At 54.7% G+C, this 14,881-nt stretch overlaps 1 protein-coding gene across 1 annotated transcript in view; it reads right to left on the bottom strand.

The window, feature by feature from the left end:
• CACNA1I (calcium voltage-gated channel subunit alpha1 I) overlaps nt 1-12,176 on the bottom strand; it is a 138,617-nt gene extending 126,441 nt beyond the window's left edge. Inside the window, exon 1 of the mRNA XM_017859840.1 lies at nt 11,959-12,176. Coding sequence (XP_017715329.1) covers nt 11,959-12,153 — 195 coding nt within the window. The 5' untranslated portion in view covers nt 12,154-12,176. The remainder of the gene's footprint in view (nt 1-11,958) is intronic.
• Nucleotides 12,177-14,881: the final 2,705 nt, after the last annotated feature.

Genomic DNA, 14,881 nt, shown 5'->3' with positions numbered 1-14,881 from the left:
AGGAGGGAAGGAGGGAGGGAAGGAAGGAAGGAAGGAAGGAAGGAAGGTAGGTTAACTTTTTTACAAGACTAGAGCTATGTATTTATTGCACCATTAAAGGTAAAGAAAACTTACAAGAAAAAAAAGGTGATTGTAAAGACAGACATGATTGCCAGGACAATTCAGGTTACAAAGGCAAAGTTGGGGTGCTGCAGAATCAGAGACTGGGGGAACCCTGGCAAGCCAGGAGGGAATCACAGTCGGCTTCCCTGAGGAAGTGACCCCTGAGCTGAGACCTGCAGCTGAATCCTTGACCCAGGGACCTCCTAGCCACTTCCTTACAAGGTTGAGAACCCAGGAATCTTAGAGCCCAACCTCCTTGCCTTACAGATGAAGAAACTGAGGTCCAGAAAAGGGACAGGACACACATGTAGCGGAGTAACAGCAGAAATAGAATTCCAGTCAAAGGCCAGCCACATGGTTCACACCTGTAATCCCAGCACTTTGGAAGGCCAAGGTGGATGGATCACCTGAGGTCAGGAGTTTGAGACCAACCTGGCCAACATAGTGAGACCTCATCTGTACTAAAAATGCAAAAATTAGCTGGGCGTGCTAGCGCACGCTCTAATCCCAGCTACTCAGGAGGCCGAGGCATGAGAATCGCTTGAACCGAGGAGGTGGAGGTTGCAGTGAGCCGAGATCACACCACTGCACTCCGGCCTGGGCGACAGAGCGAGGCTCCGTCACAAAAAGATAATTCTGTTCAGAGCCCACTTCCTGGGTCTGTGGCCCAGGCAGCTGCACAGGGCCTCGTGCTCAGAAGGGCCCTGAACTTGCTTTAGAATTCTGCTGTCACCAACATGAAATTCTTAATTTCTTATCAAGAGGTCCCACATTTTCATTTTGTTCTAGGTGTTGCAAATCATCTCGCTGGCTCCGACTCCAACTCAGGGCACTTCCACTCCCTGTGGCCTCATCTGATGCTCACAACCACCTCAGGAGGACTGTTATGCCCATTTGGCAGGTGAAGAAACTGAGGCCAAGAGAACAAAGTGGCTTGTCAAGGCTACGCACCCAGCCAAGTGAAGCACCAGGTGGTGTTCAGAGGCCAGAATCCCAGCACCAGACCCCCAGGCAGGCTTCACGACAACTGACGGTGCCCTCGCTGGCCGAGGGCCTCCACAAGCAGTCAATGGCAAGATGGGACGGACAGCCCCACTCCCAGGTCCTGCCCTTCACCACCTCACCCCAAAGGGCACCCACCCCTAAAACTTTGTCCACTAAGGTCCCTGGGACCCTAGAACCCCTACAGGGCCAGTCTGGGCCGTGGCATTGAGAGATGGGACCCACATCCCTGGTGCCCACCCAGTTGCTGCTGGGCTGTCGACCAAGCCACCCGGAGCTGATGCATTTGGACATTTCTCTGGCTCCCGGGGGCAATGGGCGGGAGTTGGCACCTCCTGCCACTTCCCCTGGCTGGTCAGGGAGGCAGAGTTTTCTCCTGAGCTCAAGGCTTTGCTCTTGATTCCAGAAAAACAGCCACGGGCCTTACATAAGCTCCCAGGCACCTTGGCCTGCCACGTGTCAACCTCCTGGGCTGAAACACACCCTCCCTAGGGTGGCTCCAGCTCTGCCCACCACCGTGCCAGCCTCGGAGCCCACCACTCCCTCCCCTGGCCATTTGCTCTGGCCAGACTGGACCTCCTCAGGTCCTAGGCCCTGCTCCCGCTCTTCTCTCTCACTGGGTCACCTTCTCCTTCCCCCCAGGCCCTGTTCTACCAGGCCCTACTGATTCATTTGTCCAGTGAGCACCTCCTATGTGTAGGCTTTGGGCTATGCTGGGGCACGAGCCGGTCTCGGCACCAGCCCCCATTCAGCCCACACTTCCACAGAGGAGAGAGACACACCTATCGGTTAATTTCTCTTCTTTTCCACAACTCTTATCACCATCAAACACAGTGCATAATTTATGTCTTTATATCTCCACGATTTGGTGTCTCCCCATCCTAAGAGAAGCCTGTAAGGGAGGTGTATCCCCTCACTGCTGTATCCCCAGCACCTGGAATGGTGCCTGGAACATACTAGTGCTCAATCAATATTTGTTGACTAAGTGAATAAAAAGTGCTGGGAAATAAACAAACAAGGGGGAAAGGTGGGAGTGGAGACAATCATCTTGCCCTCTCTAAAGGAAGAGATGTTTAAGTGAAAACCAAGAATCAGAAGGCAGCAGCCCTGACTGATCTGCTGGAAGAGCATAGGAGGAACAGCACGTGCGAAGGCCCGGAGAATGGGGCCCGCTCAGCGTATTTAAGGAACAGAAGTGAGGCCTAGCCTGGGGCAGGGAGGCGGATGAAACCGAAGAGTTCAGCAGGGCCCTAGGGAAGAACACGGAAGAGCCTGGGTTTTATCCCAAGTTCAATAGAAGCCACAGGTGGGTTTTAGGCAGGGGAGTGGTGTGCTCTGCTCTGTTTCTAAGCCATCTCTCTAGGGGCTGAAGGGAGAGCGGATGAAGGGGCAGGGGTGGAACAGGAAGGGCCAGGAGGAAGTGGGCTGGCCTGCCCTTGGCTGCTGGTGAAGACAGGGAGAAGGGGGTGGATTGAGATTGATTCTCGCGGTAAAGCACCTGGCCTTGCATCGACCACAGTGGCACACCCCGCAACCCTTGCCCCAGCATTGCTGAAGTCCTTCCTGAAACCACACAGGCGGAAAGGGCGCCCCCAGACTCCGGGACTGCACAAAACCACCCCCTTCCTGTCTCTGGACTATGTCGCTTGTGCTGACTTGCTTGTTGCCTCTCGTGGCCTGTTTAATGCCACCACACTGTGCTACCCTCTGTTCTCACACCTCTCCCCTCACTGTGGGGCTCCCAGAAACCACACCCCTAAGGCCACCACCCTCAACTCTATCTCCAGCGGCCACCCAGCCTCCACCCTCTGATCTGCTTCCAGCGACCACTCAGCCTCCACCCTCTGACCTGTTCCAGTGACCACCAAGCCTCCACCCTCAGACCTGCTTCCAGTGACCACCCAGCCTCCACCCTCGGACCTGCTCCCAGTGACCACACAGCCTCCACCCTCTGACCTGTTCCCAGTGACCACCCAGACCATCTCCCTCTAACCTGTTCCTTAGCAGCTTCCCAGGCCACTACTCTCTGACCCACTCCCCACTCCCAAAGCCCCCAAGTCCAGTCCAGAAATCTCTCTTTCCTGTGTCTGTGGCCCAGCTCCTATCCCAGATGCCTGTGTGCCCATGGCTGGAAGCCCTGAGGGACTGGCAGCTGGGCCTCCCTGGGCTCCAATCTGTCTGCAGATGGAGCCTCACAGAGACTAAAGGACTTGCTTTAGGTGACAGCATTGGTGAATTCAAACTCAGGTCCATCAGGTGCCAGAGTCTGAGCTGCCTCCATGTTCCTGAGTCCCCTTCCTCTAGGTGCTCCCAGGGCCTAACCCTGATGCTCCTTCCCCTGAGTGGCCCACCAAGCAGCAGTGTGGCAATTGGGCCGGCCTCCAGGAACAGGGATAGGAGCAGAAGCCTGCTGTGTCTGGAACACAGACCCCCATTCCTGACTCCAGCAGCCTCTTAGAGCCTCAGTTTTTCCCTCTATAAAGCTCAGCCCTCCTCCAGCCTGCTTCAGGAGGCTCTTGTTAAGAAGCAACATGATGGGCTGCCAGGTGCCGTGTCTCATGCCTGTAATCCCAGCACTTTGGGAGGCCGAGGCGAGTGGATTATCTGAGGTCAGGAGTTGGAGACCAGCCTGGCCAACATGGTGAAACCCCATCTCTACTAAAAACACAAAAATCAGCCAGGCGTGATGGCGTACACCTGTAGCCCCAACTACTCGGGAGGCTGAGACAGAAGAATCGCTTGAACCCAGGAGGCGGAGGTTGCAGTGAGCCACAATTGTGCCACTGCACTCCAGCCTCGGTGACAGCAAGACTCCATCTCAAAAAAAAAAAAAATAGAAGCAACATGTTGTAGATGGGGAGGCACTCTGGTGGATGGCTGAGCATGCACTGGTCCAGCTGTGTCATCCCCAGGGGCTGCTACCCCAGTCCATTCTCTGTCATCACCATCACCACCACCATCATTATCATTATCACCACCTCTACCATCACCACCATCATCAACACCATCTCCATCATCACCGCCACCGCCATGATCACCACCACCATTATCATTATCACTACCTCCACCATCACCACCATCATCATCACTACCACCATCACCACCACCACCTCCACCATCACCACCAACACCATCACAAACACTAGCATCATCACCACCACCATCACCATCATCAATATCACCACCATTGTCCTCACCACCAACATGATCATCATCACCACCACTACCATCACCACCACCTCCACCATTACCACCACCACCACCATCACCATAACCATAACCAAAACCATCATCACACCACCATCACCACCATTACCCTCACCACCACGACCATCAACACCATCAACACCACCATCGCTAACACCATCATCACCACCATCATCGCCATCACCAACACCATCATCATCATCATCACCATCACCATCACCAACACCAACACCAACACCAACACCATCACCACCGTCACCAACACCAACATCATCACCATCATCACCATCACTACCATCACCAACACCATCATCACCACCATCACCATCATCACCACCATCATCACCACTATCATCACCATGACCCCACTAAGCAATGGCCAACAGGCTCTCTATGCATCATCTGTGTCAATTTTTACAACTCTATGGAACACAGATCATTCTCATTCTTACTTCATGGAGAGGGAGACAGGGAAACAGGGAAGTACAACCATGACCCTAGTCAGCCAGCTGGTGCCAGGCAGAGTTAGCATCCCAGTTCAGGTCTGCTTACTCCCAAGCCCAAGCACTGAACCATTCCAGGCACCAACCTGGGACGGGAATGGTGCCCTGGAACCAGGCCTCCCCAAGCTGAGTAATCAGACAGTGGCAATACAGCTGCTGGTCCAGTCAAGATGTCCAAGTCTTCCCAAGGCAGTGGGGAAACTTGCCTCCCAGAATCTTCCAGCCAGCACTACAGAACCCTGGGAGTGCAGTGTCAGAATGTCCTGTGTCTCCAGAGCTCAGAGCCCTGGTGAAGGAAGACCTGAGGCCTGGCCTGGTCGCCCCAGACCCCGTGTGTGTGTGCATGTGTATGTATATGTGTGTACATGTGTGTTTTCATACAGGGAGGCAACTTGTTTATCCCTTTGTCAACAACCACACACCAGCTAATATCACTAGTAGAAGAACAAGCAACAAATTCGTTCAGGAAATACTAGAATCCAGGAATTTCAGACTATCTTAGAATCACCCAGAACTTCGGAGGCCCAAAATATTAACTACAATCATCCTGAATCTATAGTGTGGGTTTCAAAGCACGGGCAGTGGAAGCTGAGACCTGTATTCAAGTCCTGACAACAATCCACCTTAGCACACAACTCAGCCTGGCAGGTGCCCACAGCTACCCTGTCTATAAAATGAGACGACGACCACACCGTGGCAGGGCTGCTGTGCAGACAAACTGGGGTAGCACCACCGGGCACTAGGCAGGTGCACAGTGAGACATGAGACTCCTGACAGTTTCCCATCCTTTTTAGTATCCTCAGCCATGGAGTTCCAGACTCCTGAACCCCAGGGGTCCCAGAAATGGTGTCTGGTTTTAGACTCTCGTCTCCAGATCTTCAAACAGAGAATCTCTGAAAAGAATGAGAGCCGGGAGGTGACCTAATCCATCACCATACACACTCACAAGCACAAAAATCACACTCACATTCACACACCCACAATCACATGCTCCGTACCACACTCACACACAGACACACAATCATACACATACACACATAACACACACTTTCAACCTCACACACAGACATATGTACACACACATAACACACACAGACACACACTCACAGACACAATCACACACATGGCACATAGGTACATCAGCATGCATTTACACAGACACACGGACACACAATCACACACAGACACACAATTACACACACATACATAACAAACACAATCACACACATGCAGACATACACACATAATACACACTCACACAGACATACACACACACAATCATACACATAGCACATGAGTACACCAGGATGCACTCACACACACTCACAGACACACAATTACACACACAGACATACATAGAAACAATTACACACACCAACATACACACATAACACACAAACACACAATCACACACGGCACATGGGTACACCAGCATGCACTCACACAGACACACAGACACACAATCACACACACACACATAACGCAGACACAATCACACATTCACACACAATACACATTCACACAGACAACCACACACCACACATAGATACACCAGTACCCATTCACACAATCACACACACACACAATCACACACAGATATACGCACATAACACACACTCACACAGACATACAACCACACACGGTACATAGATATACCAGCACCCACTCACGCAGACACACACACTCACATACACACAATCACACACGCAGACATACACACACACTCACAGACACATACATATGCACACAGTCACACAGATACACTCACATAACATACACTCACACTGACACACATAGACATGCATGCACACAAAGAATACATAGGCACACACAATCACACACATAACAATTAGACATATACTCACAAACATACATACACGCAATCACACACACTCACACATAAACACACAAAACACCCATTTACAGGCACACTCATAACACACAGACACACTCCCATACAATCACACACCCAGACACATAGATATGCACACAATCACACAGATCACATACACTCACACACATACTGACACATATGCACACAGAATACACAGACACATACACACAATCACACACAGACACAACAGCCACTCACACATACAAACCAATGCAGAGTGTGCATCTGGTGATCCACAGAAAAGCCTTTGTGAGACTGCAGGAAGCCTGCCTTCCAGAATCTTCCAGCCAGTGTCCCAGAGCCCCTGGAACCCTCTATCTGCTCCCTCTTCCACATGACAGCCCTGCAGACACATGACGACAGCCCGCCCACCCCTAAGCCTCATCTGCCCCAGGCCTCTTGTCACCAGCTCCCTCAACCATTCCTTGGGTGACAATTTCCACATCGTGTGCCTCCCTGGGGCCCCTCCCCAGTCACACTCAAGTCTGTGCCCTTTCCTCTGCATGGGCAGGACCGGATTTGCACCAAGCCACCCAGAGCACAGCAGACAGGTTACATGCCTGATTCTGGCCTTTCTTGATGCAGACTGGGAGCATCAGAACCCAGTTGGCAACCCAGTCCTACGGCAGCACCTGTGGGGCATGTGGTCCACTGATACCCTCAGATCTTCTTCAGAGAAGCTGAGCCAAGCCAGAGCTCCTCAGCCTAAAGAGGAAAGGCTGAAGTGTGGCCCTCCCAATTGCATGACCTGTCACAAAACTTGCTCTGGTCTGGTCAGCTGAGCCTGCCCACATCTTATAGTCATTTATCTCAGACCTGTCACAAAAATAAACAGCTAGCCCTCCCAGCTCTGTAGCCTATTGAGTGGGTTCAGTCAGCAACCCCTCCCGTGATGGCCAACGAGAATCAAAGCCGACATTATCTGTGAGTACTTACTATATGCCAGGCACAGAGTAAGCTTTTGAGAAGGGCTTTTGCTCTCTCCACCTGATAGGGGAGGAAACTGAGGCACTGGAAGGTTAAAGGATCTTCCCAAGGTCAAAAACTACTTAGTAAAAGAGCTAGGGTTTGGATCTGGGCAGTCCAGCTCCAGGTCACCAGTTAAAGGGTTATCCAGGCCAGACTGTGGACAGGAGGTTGCAGCCCACCCGCGCCCCCACCCCCTGCACCTGCCCACATGTCCATCACCAGGCATTGCCATTTGTTTGTTTTCAGCCAGCTCTCGGCCCTATGACAAGTGCGGTAAGTGAGGCTGTGTCGGAACCTCCATCAGTGTGTTTGAACATCTCCCAGCAGGCGCTTCTGCTGATCAGTTTTCACTCACTCTGCAGCAATTAGGGCCTTGGGTCTTACTTCAGCTAGCAAATCAGGGTGAACATGGCCCCTGATGGGAGGGAGGGGTGTCCAGCAGGAAGAGCACTGGATCAGGAGTCCCAGGACTCAAGGACCGGCTCTGCCCTCCCCACATCACATGGTCTCCCCAAGCTTCATTTCCTTTTGTATAAAATGCAGAAGACGATGCCTTTTCTGACTTGAAAACCAGATAGCAAATGGGGAAAAACATTTGGAAAACAACTTCATGAAAGAAAAGACAGCTTCATTGTACGAGGCCCCATGCTAGGTGCTGCAGAAACACGTCTGAGCCGCACAAAAATCCTTTCAGCTGGAAGGTATTATCCCAGTTTTATAAGAAGCGGATGCTCCTGTGATGCTAGGTGACCTGATCCTCTTGCCATGGTTGTGGACTTGCTCATCTCTACCCCAGCTGGGACAGAGCTTAGGCCCCTCCCAAAAGGGGCCTAAGACCTTAGAATGACAGAGGGCTGGATGCAGCCCCCACTGCTCAACAGGGCAAGTCGGGCAGCAAGACCCTAATGCTCCTCTCTACATGCACCGTTAGCCAGACCACAAGGAGAAGGGGGCAGTAGGTAGAGGCAGAGCCTCAGAGATGAAGGGAGAAGTTCTGGGAGGCAGGGCCAGGTCTACACTGAACCTGGCCCTGAAGAGCCCACGGCCTCCACAGAACCTCCACCCTCAAGATACCACGTCCTTCTCGTCCTCTCCTGCTCAAGGAGCCCCAAAAGCACCCAGCTCTTTTGCAGAGGTGTCCAAACACGCCATGCTAAATCCTCTGTGATCTGCACCTCTCATCTATCAATACGGTCTGGGTTCTCCAATCCCAGAGCACGAGTGGAAACCAGGACTTGTGGTCATGTCCCCACAAAGCACCTGGCAGGGGAGGCCCGGATCCTGTCACAGGCACAGCAGCTCCAAGAGGGCAGGTTTTGTCTGTTCCCTTCCATTCACTGCTGTGTCCCCTAGTGACCAGAACAGGCCTTAGAACACAGTACGTGAAGAATAAATATTAGAGAGGAAAGGAAATCAGAAAATCCAATTTGTTTTCTTCCCTCTGTAGACTGGCAGCCATGGTGGGGGAGAGACTCAACCCACATCTTCCTGGATATCAGGATCCACAGACCCACGGACCCATGGATCCACCATCCACAGATTCAGACACATACACCCACAGATCCTTAGATCCCTGGACCCAGACCCACAGACCCACACATGCACACTCCCAGAGATCCACAGACCACACACCCACAGTGTGCAGAGCATATACAGCTCCCTGGGCTCTGTGAGGCCCCAGGCCAGACCCGGGACTCCGGGGGCACAAGAGCAGACTGAAGGCATTAAGGCTGGGGCATGTCCTAGGAACATATGGAAAGAAAACATTCTGCGGCAAAGAACAGGAGGCAGGGAAGGGGCTGGAAAGGAGAAGTGGGGACATGAGGACAGGCGAGGAAGAGGAGCAGGGGAAGAGCTGGCAACAGTGGAGAAGGATGTAGGGGAGAGCGCCCTGCTCTCCCTGCAGCCCAGAGGGGTCTCTATAGACCCCCACACCCAGCCCAGCATCCCCTCTTTCCAGACAGTTTTTGACACCATGAGCTACGGGGCTGAGGAATCAGAGAAGAAGGCAGCTGCCTAAGTGGAGAGAGCCACGGATCAAGGAGCCACACTGAAGCCTGTTTGGTTCCCTTGGAAAGCACCAGGAACTGCGGGGTGGCAGGAGCCCCGCCAGCGTGGGGGAGGGACGGAGTGGTGCCCAGAAACCGACTGGCCTGAGAGCCCCTTCCTTGGGGCTGAGGCCCAGGGCAGCCACAGTTGGGGTGTGGGGTGAAGGTGGCAGAGAGGGCCATGGAGGGGGGTATGATGAAGGAGACTGGGGGAGGGGAGTCGAAGGTGGTGACCCCCATGGGCTCAGGGTGGGGAACTGGGTCCAGAACCAGAGAGGCTGCAGTCCCCAAAACTGCTCCCCGTTTGGCTATGGGCTCAGCAGGATGTCTGGAACAGAGAGACGGTGAGAGAAGAGGGGGTTCTCACAGCACCCTCCAGCCCTACCTGACCACTCAAGGTCAAGGGGAGGCCGCAGGGACCCGAGGACTGCCTGGCGCCCCCTGGTGGGCCTGGGAGATGCCCGCTCAGCTCCAGCTTTCTCAGGAAGGCTTGGAATGGGGGCGAGGGGAAGGGCATGCAGGGTGAGGAGGAAGAAATGGGGAAGAAGTGGGCAGAGAACTTTGGTCAAAGGAAGGGAAAGGGGCCTCCTATCGTGAGCCCTGGGGCAGGCACAGCAGCTCTGCACAGCTAGGAAGAGAGCATGGAGGGCACGGTGTGGTGCCCAGGCCCTCTGGGGTTGTGGGCAGGTTCATAGGTTTGGTGCCAGGCCAGCTCAACAGCCTCCAGGCACACTCTTTCCTTTTCCTTTTCCTCCCCTGCTGCAGCCCCAGACCTGGTCCCTGCTCAGTGTCACCCTGTCCTGTCCTGACCTGTCATCCACTGGTATCCCCTCCCTCTGTCTCTGCATTGACGGTGGAGGCGGGAAGGGAACTGGGAGGTCTCTAGACTCCCAGCCCAGTTCTGGATCCTGAAGCCTGAACAGAAAGTTTGTCCTGAAGGGTGGACAAGAGTTCCGGAAGTGAGTCCTTAGGGCTAAGAGAAGCCACAGATCCAAGAGGTGACCAGGTGCCAGCAGGGCCTGAGAACGGGGCGCAGGGAGGTAGGCCCACACCCTGGGCCAAACCCTTCCCCTGGGCCGGGCCACAGACCCACACCTCTGTTCACACAGCATCCTAGCCCCGAGGTGGTGCCAGCCTCTGCGGGGTGAATCCTCCAGGCAGTGAGAGACAGAGGACGAACTGGCCACTGCCTGGGCCAATCTGAGTGTTCCAACCAGGACTCTCCTCACATGGTGATCAGACCCCAGCACACCACACACGCCAGACACGCAGGCCCACTCCAGCGCTCGCTCATTCTCTCTCTCTCTCTCACACACACACACACACACACACACCTGGACCCAGGACACAGACCCTCAGGACGAGAATATAGCGCAGAGGTCTTCTCAGACCCCAATCTCATCCTCAGATCAGGACCCCCCAGGGCTCTGACAGGGAAGAAAGACACTAGCAGAGGGGCTGACTGAGGCCTCAGCCTGGGCCCCACCACAGCCCCTCCCCAGGCACCATGACTTCCCCCAAAAGAGGCCTCCCCACCACTGCCAAGCCCCCTAGCCCCTCACAGCTCCCCCCAACACCACCCAGTAGGCAATTAGTACCCAATCATCATGAGCACTCATTACATAACACCTCCAGCCGGCGAGGGTCCCTTTCACCCCTACAGCCCCGGCTCCGACCCTGGCCTGGCTTCATGCAGCGAGGCCTCCGCCCCGCTGGGGTGCCGGCCAAAGAGGGGGTCTCCGCCACCCCCACCTCCAGCAAAGTTAAACCCTGCCCGGGATTCCCCCATCCAGTGACCCCGCTGCCGCGCTCCCGGGCCAGCGCTCCCAGCTCAGCCCGCCGGACACGGGCACCAGCTCTGGCCCAGCTGCCCGCAGAGCCGCAGCCGCTGAGGGGCGGCCGGACGCGCGGACAGCCCGGGCCCCGGCCGCCAGCCTGACTTGTTGAATAAATTTCTGCAGCGCTGGCTCAGCTGGCTTCAGTATTGGCACCGAGAGAACTTTCGTGGCCTTGGAGAGGGGACCGGTCAAAGTTTCCTGTCCTTCCTCCCAAGGCATGGCCCCGAAGGCGCGGGATGGGGGGCTCACCTGACGGGTACGCGCGGGTGGGGAGGATCGGTCCCCAGAAATAAATAAATAAATGCCCCAGTGAAGAGAGAAGCCAACGCGCCAAGAAACTGGCATCGAAACGAAGCCCTCCCTTCCTTCCCCTCACCCACCCCGCCCCCACCTACCTTGGCGTGGACCTGGCCCGGCCGCGGGGGGTCGTCCAGGTTAGAGACGCGGGGACGACGCGTCCGCACCCGAAGCCGGCGATCGAGAGGGACCTCCAGTCCCGCCAGCCGACCCCCCGCCAATTCAGGATCAGCTGAGCCCCCGGGGCGCGGAGGGCGTCGGGCGGGGGGCGGCGGGCCCGGGGCCCGGGCCATGGTGGGAGGAGGAGGAGGCGGCGGCGGCGNGAAAAGCCTTTGTGAGACTGCAGGAAGCCTGCCTTCCAGAATCTTCCAGCCAGTGTCCCAGAGCCCCTGGAACCCTCTATCTGCTCCCTCTTCCACATGACAGCCCTGCAGACACATGACGACAGCCCGCCCACCCCTAAGCCTCATCTGCCCCAGGCCTCTTGTCACCAGCTCCCTCAACCATTCCTTGGGTGACAATTTCCACATCGTGTGCCTCCCTGGGGCCCCTCCCCAGTCACACTCAAGTCTGTGCCCTTTCCTCTGCATGGGCAGGACCGGATTTGCACCAAGCCACCCAGAGCACAGCAGACAGGTTACATGCCTGATTCTGGCCTTTCTTGATGCAGACTGGGAGCATCAGAACCCAGTTGGCAACCCAGTCCTACGGCAGCACCTGTGGGGCATGTGGTCCACTGATACCCTCAGATCTTCTTCAGAGAAGCTGAGCCAAGCCAGAGCTCCTCAGCCTAAAGAGGAAAGGCTGAAGTGTGGCCCTCCCAATTGCATGACCTGTCACAAAACTTGCTCTGGTCTGGTCAGCTGAGCCTGCCCACATCTTATAGTCATTTATCTCAGACCTGTCACAAAATAAACAGCTAGCCCTCCCAGCTCTGTAGCCTATTGAGTGGGTTCAGTCAGCAACCCCTCCCGTGATGGCCAACGAGAATCAAAGCCGACATTATCTGTGAGTACTTACTATATGCCAGGCACAGAGTAAGCTTTTGAGAAGGGCTTTTGCTCTCTCCACCTGATAGGGGAGGAAACTGAGGCACTGGAAGGTTAAAGGATCTTCCCAAGGTCAAAACTACTTAGTAAAAGAGCTAGGGTTTGGATCTGGGCAGTCCAGCTCCAGGTCACCAGTTAAAGGGTTATCCAGGCCAGACTGTGGACAGGAGGTTGCAGCCCACCCGCGCCCCACCCCTGCACCTGCCCACATGTCCATCACCAGGCATTGCCATTTGTTTGTTTTCAGCCAGCTCTCGGCCCTATGACAAGTGCGGTAAGTGAGGCTGTGTCGGAACCTCCATCAGTGTGTTTGAACATCTCCCAGCAGGCGCTTCTGCTGATCAGTTTTCACTCACTCTGCAGCAATTAGGGCCTTGGGTCTTACTTCAGCTAGCAAATCAGGGTGAACATGGCCCCTGATGGGAGGGAGGGGTGTCCAGCAGGAAGAGCACTGGATCAGGAGTCCCAGGACTCAAGGACCGGCTCTGCCCTCCCCACATCACATGGTCTCCCCAAGCTTCATTTCCTTTTGTATAAAATGCAGAAGACGATGCCTTTTCTGACTTGAAAACCAGATAGCAAATGGGGAAAACATTTGGAAAACAACTTCATGAAAGAAAAGACAGCTTCATTGTACGAGGCCCCATGCTAGGTGCTGCAGAAACACGTCTGAGCCGCACAAAATCCTTTCAGCTGGAAGGTATTATCCCAGTTTTATAAGAAGCGGATGCTCCTGTGATGCTAGGTGACCTGATCCTCTTGCCATGGTTGTGGACTTGCTCATCTCTACCCCAGCTGGGACAGAGCTTAGGCCCCTCCCAAAAGGGGCCTAAGACCTTAGAATGACAGAGGGCTGGATGCAGCCCCACTGCTCAACAGGGCAAGTCGGGCAGCAAGACCCTAATGCTCCTCTCTACATGCACCGTTAGCCAGACCACAAGGAGAAGGGGCAGTAGGTAGAGGCAGAGCCTCAGAGATGAAGGGAGAAGTTCTGGGAGGCAGGGCCAGGTCTACACTGAACCTGGCCCTGAAGAGCCCACGGCCTCCACAGAACCTCCACCCTCAAGATACCACGTCCTTCTCGTCCTCTCCTGCTCAAGGAGCCCCAAAAGCACCCAGCTCTTTTGCAGAGGTGTCCAAACACGCCATGCTAAATCCTCTGTGATCTGCACCTCTCATCTATCAATACGGTCTGGGTTCTCCAATCCCAGAGCACGAGTGGAAACCAGGACTTGTGGTCATGTCCCCACAAAGCACCTGGCAGGGGAGGCCCGGATCCTGTCACAGGCACAGCAGCTCCAAGAGGGCAGGTTTTGTCTGTTCCCTTCCATTCACTGCTGTGTCCCCTAGTGACCAGAACAGGCCTTAGAACACAGTACGTGAAGAATAAATATTAGAGAGGAAAGGAAATCAGAAAATCCAATTTGTTTTCTTCCCTCTGTAGACTGGCAGCCATGGTGGGGAGAGACTCAACCCACATCTTCCTGGATATCAGGATCCACAGACCCACGGACCCATGGATCCACCATCCACAGATTCAGACACATACACCCACAGATCCTTAGATCCCTGGACCCAGACCCACAGACCCACACATGCACACTCCCAGAGATCCACAGACCACACACCCACAGTGTGCAGAGCATATACAGCTCCCTGGGCTCTGTGAGGCCCCAGGCCAGACCCGGGACTCCGGGGCACAAGAGCAGACTGAAGGCATTAAGGCTGGGGCATGTCCTAGGAACATATGGAAAGAAAACATTCTGCGGCAAAGAACAGGAGGCAGGGAAGGGGCTGGAAAGGAGAAGTGGGGACATGAGGACAGGCGAGGAAGAGGAGCAGGGGAAGAGCTGGCAACAGTGGAGAAGGATGTAGGGGAGAGCGCCCTGCTCTCCCTGCAGCCCAGAGGGGTCTCTATAGACCCCACACCCAGCCCAGCATCCCCTCTTTCCAGACAGTTTTGACACCATGA

This window comes from Rhinopithecus bieti, unplaced genomic scaffold (genome assembly GCF_001698545.2).
Source record: "Rhinopithecus bieti isolate Rb0 unplaced genomic scaffold, ASM169854v2 scaffold_51734, whole genome shotgun sequence".
In the NCBI taxonomy this organism is placed as follows: Eukaryota; Metazoa; Chordata; class Mammalia; order Primates; family Cercopithecidae; genus Rhinopithecus; species Rhinopithecus bieti.
This window is presented reverse-complemented; position numbering and strand designations above follow the sequence as displayed.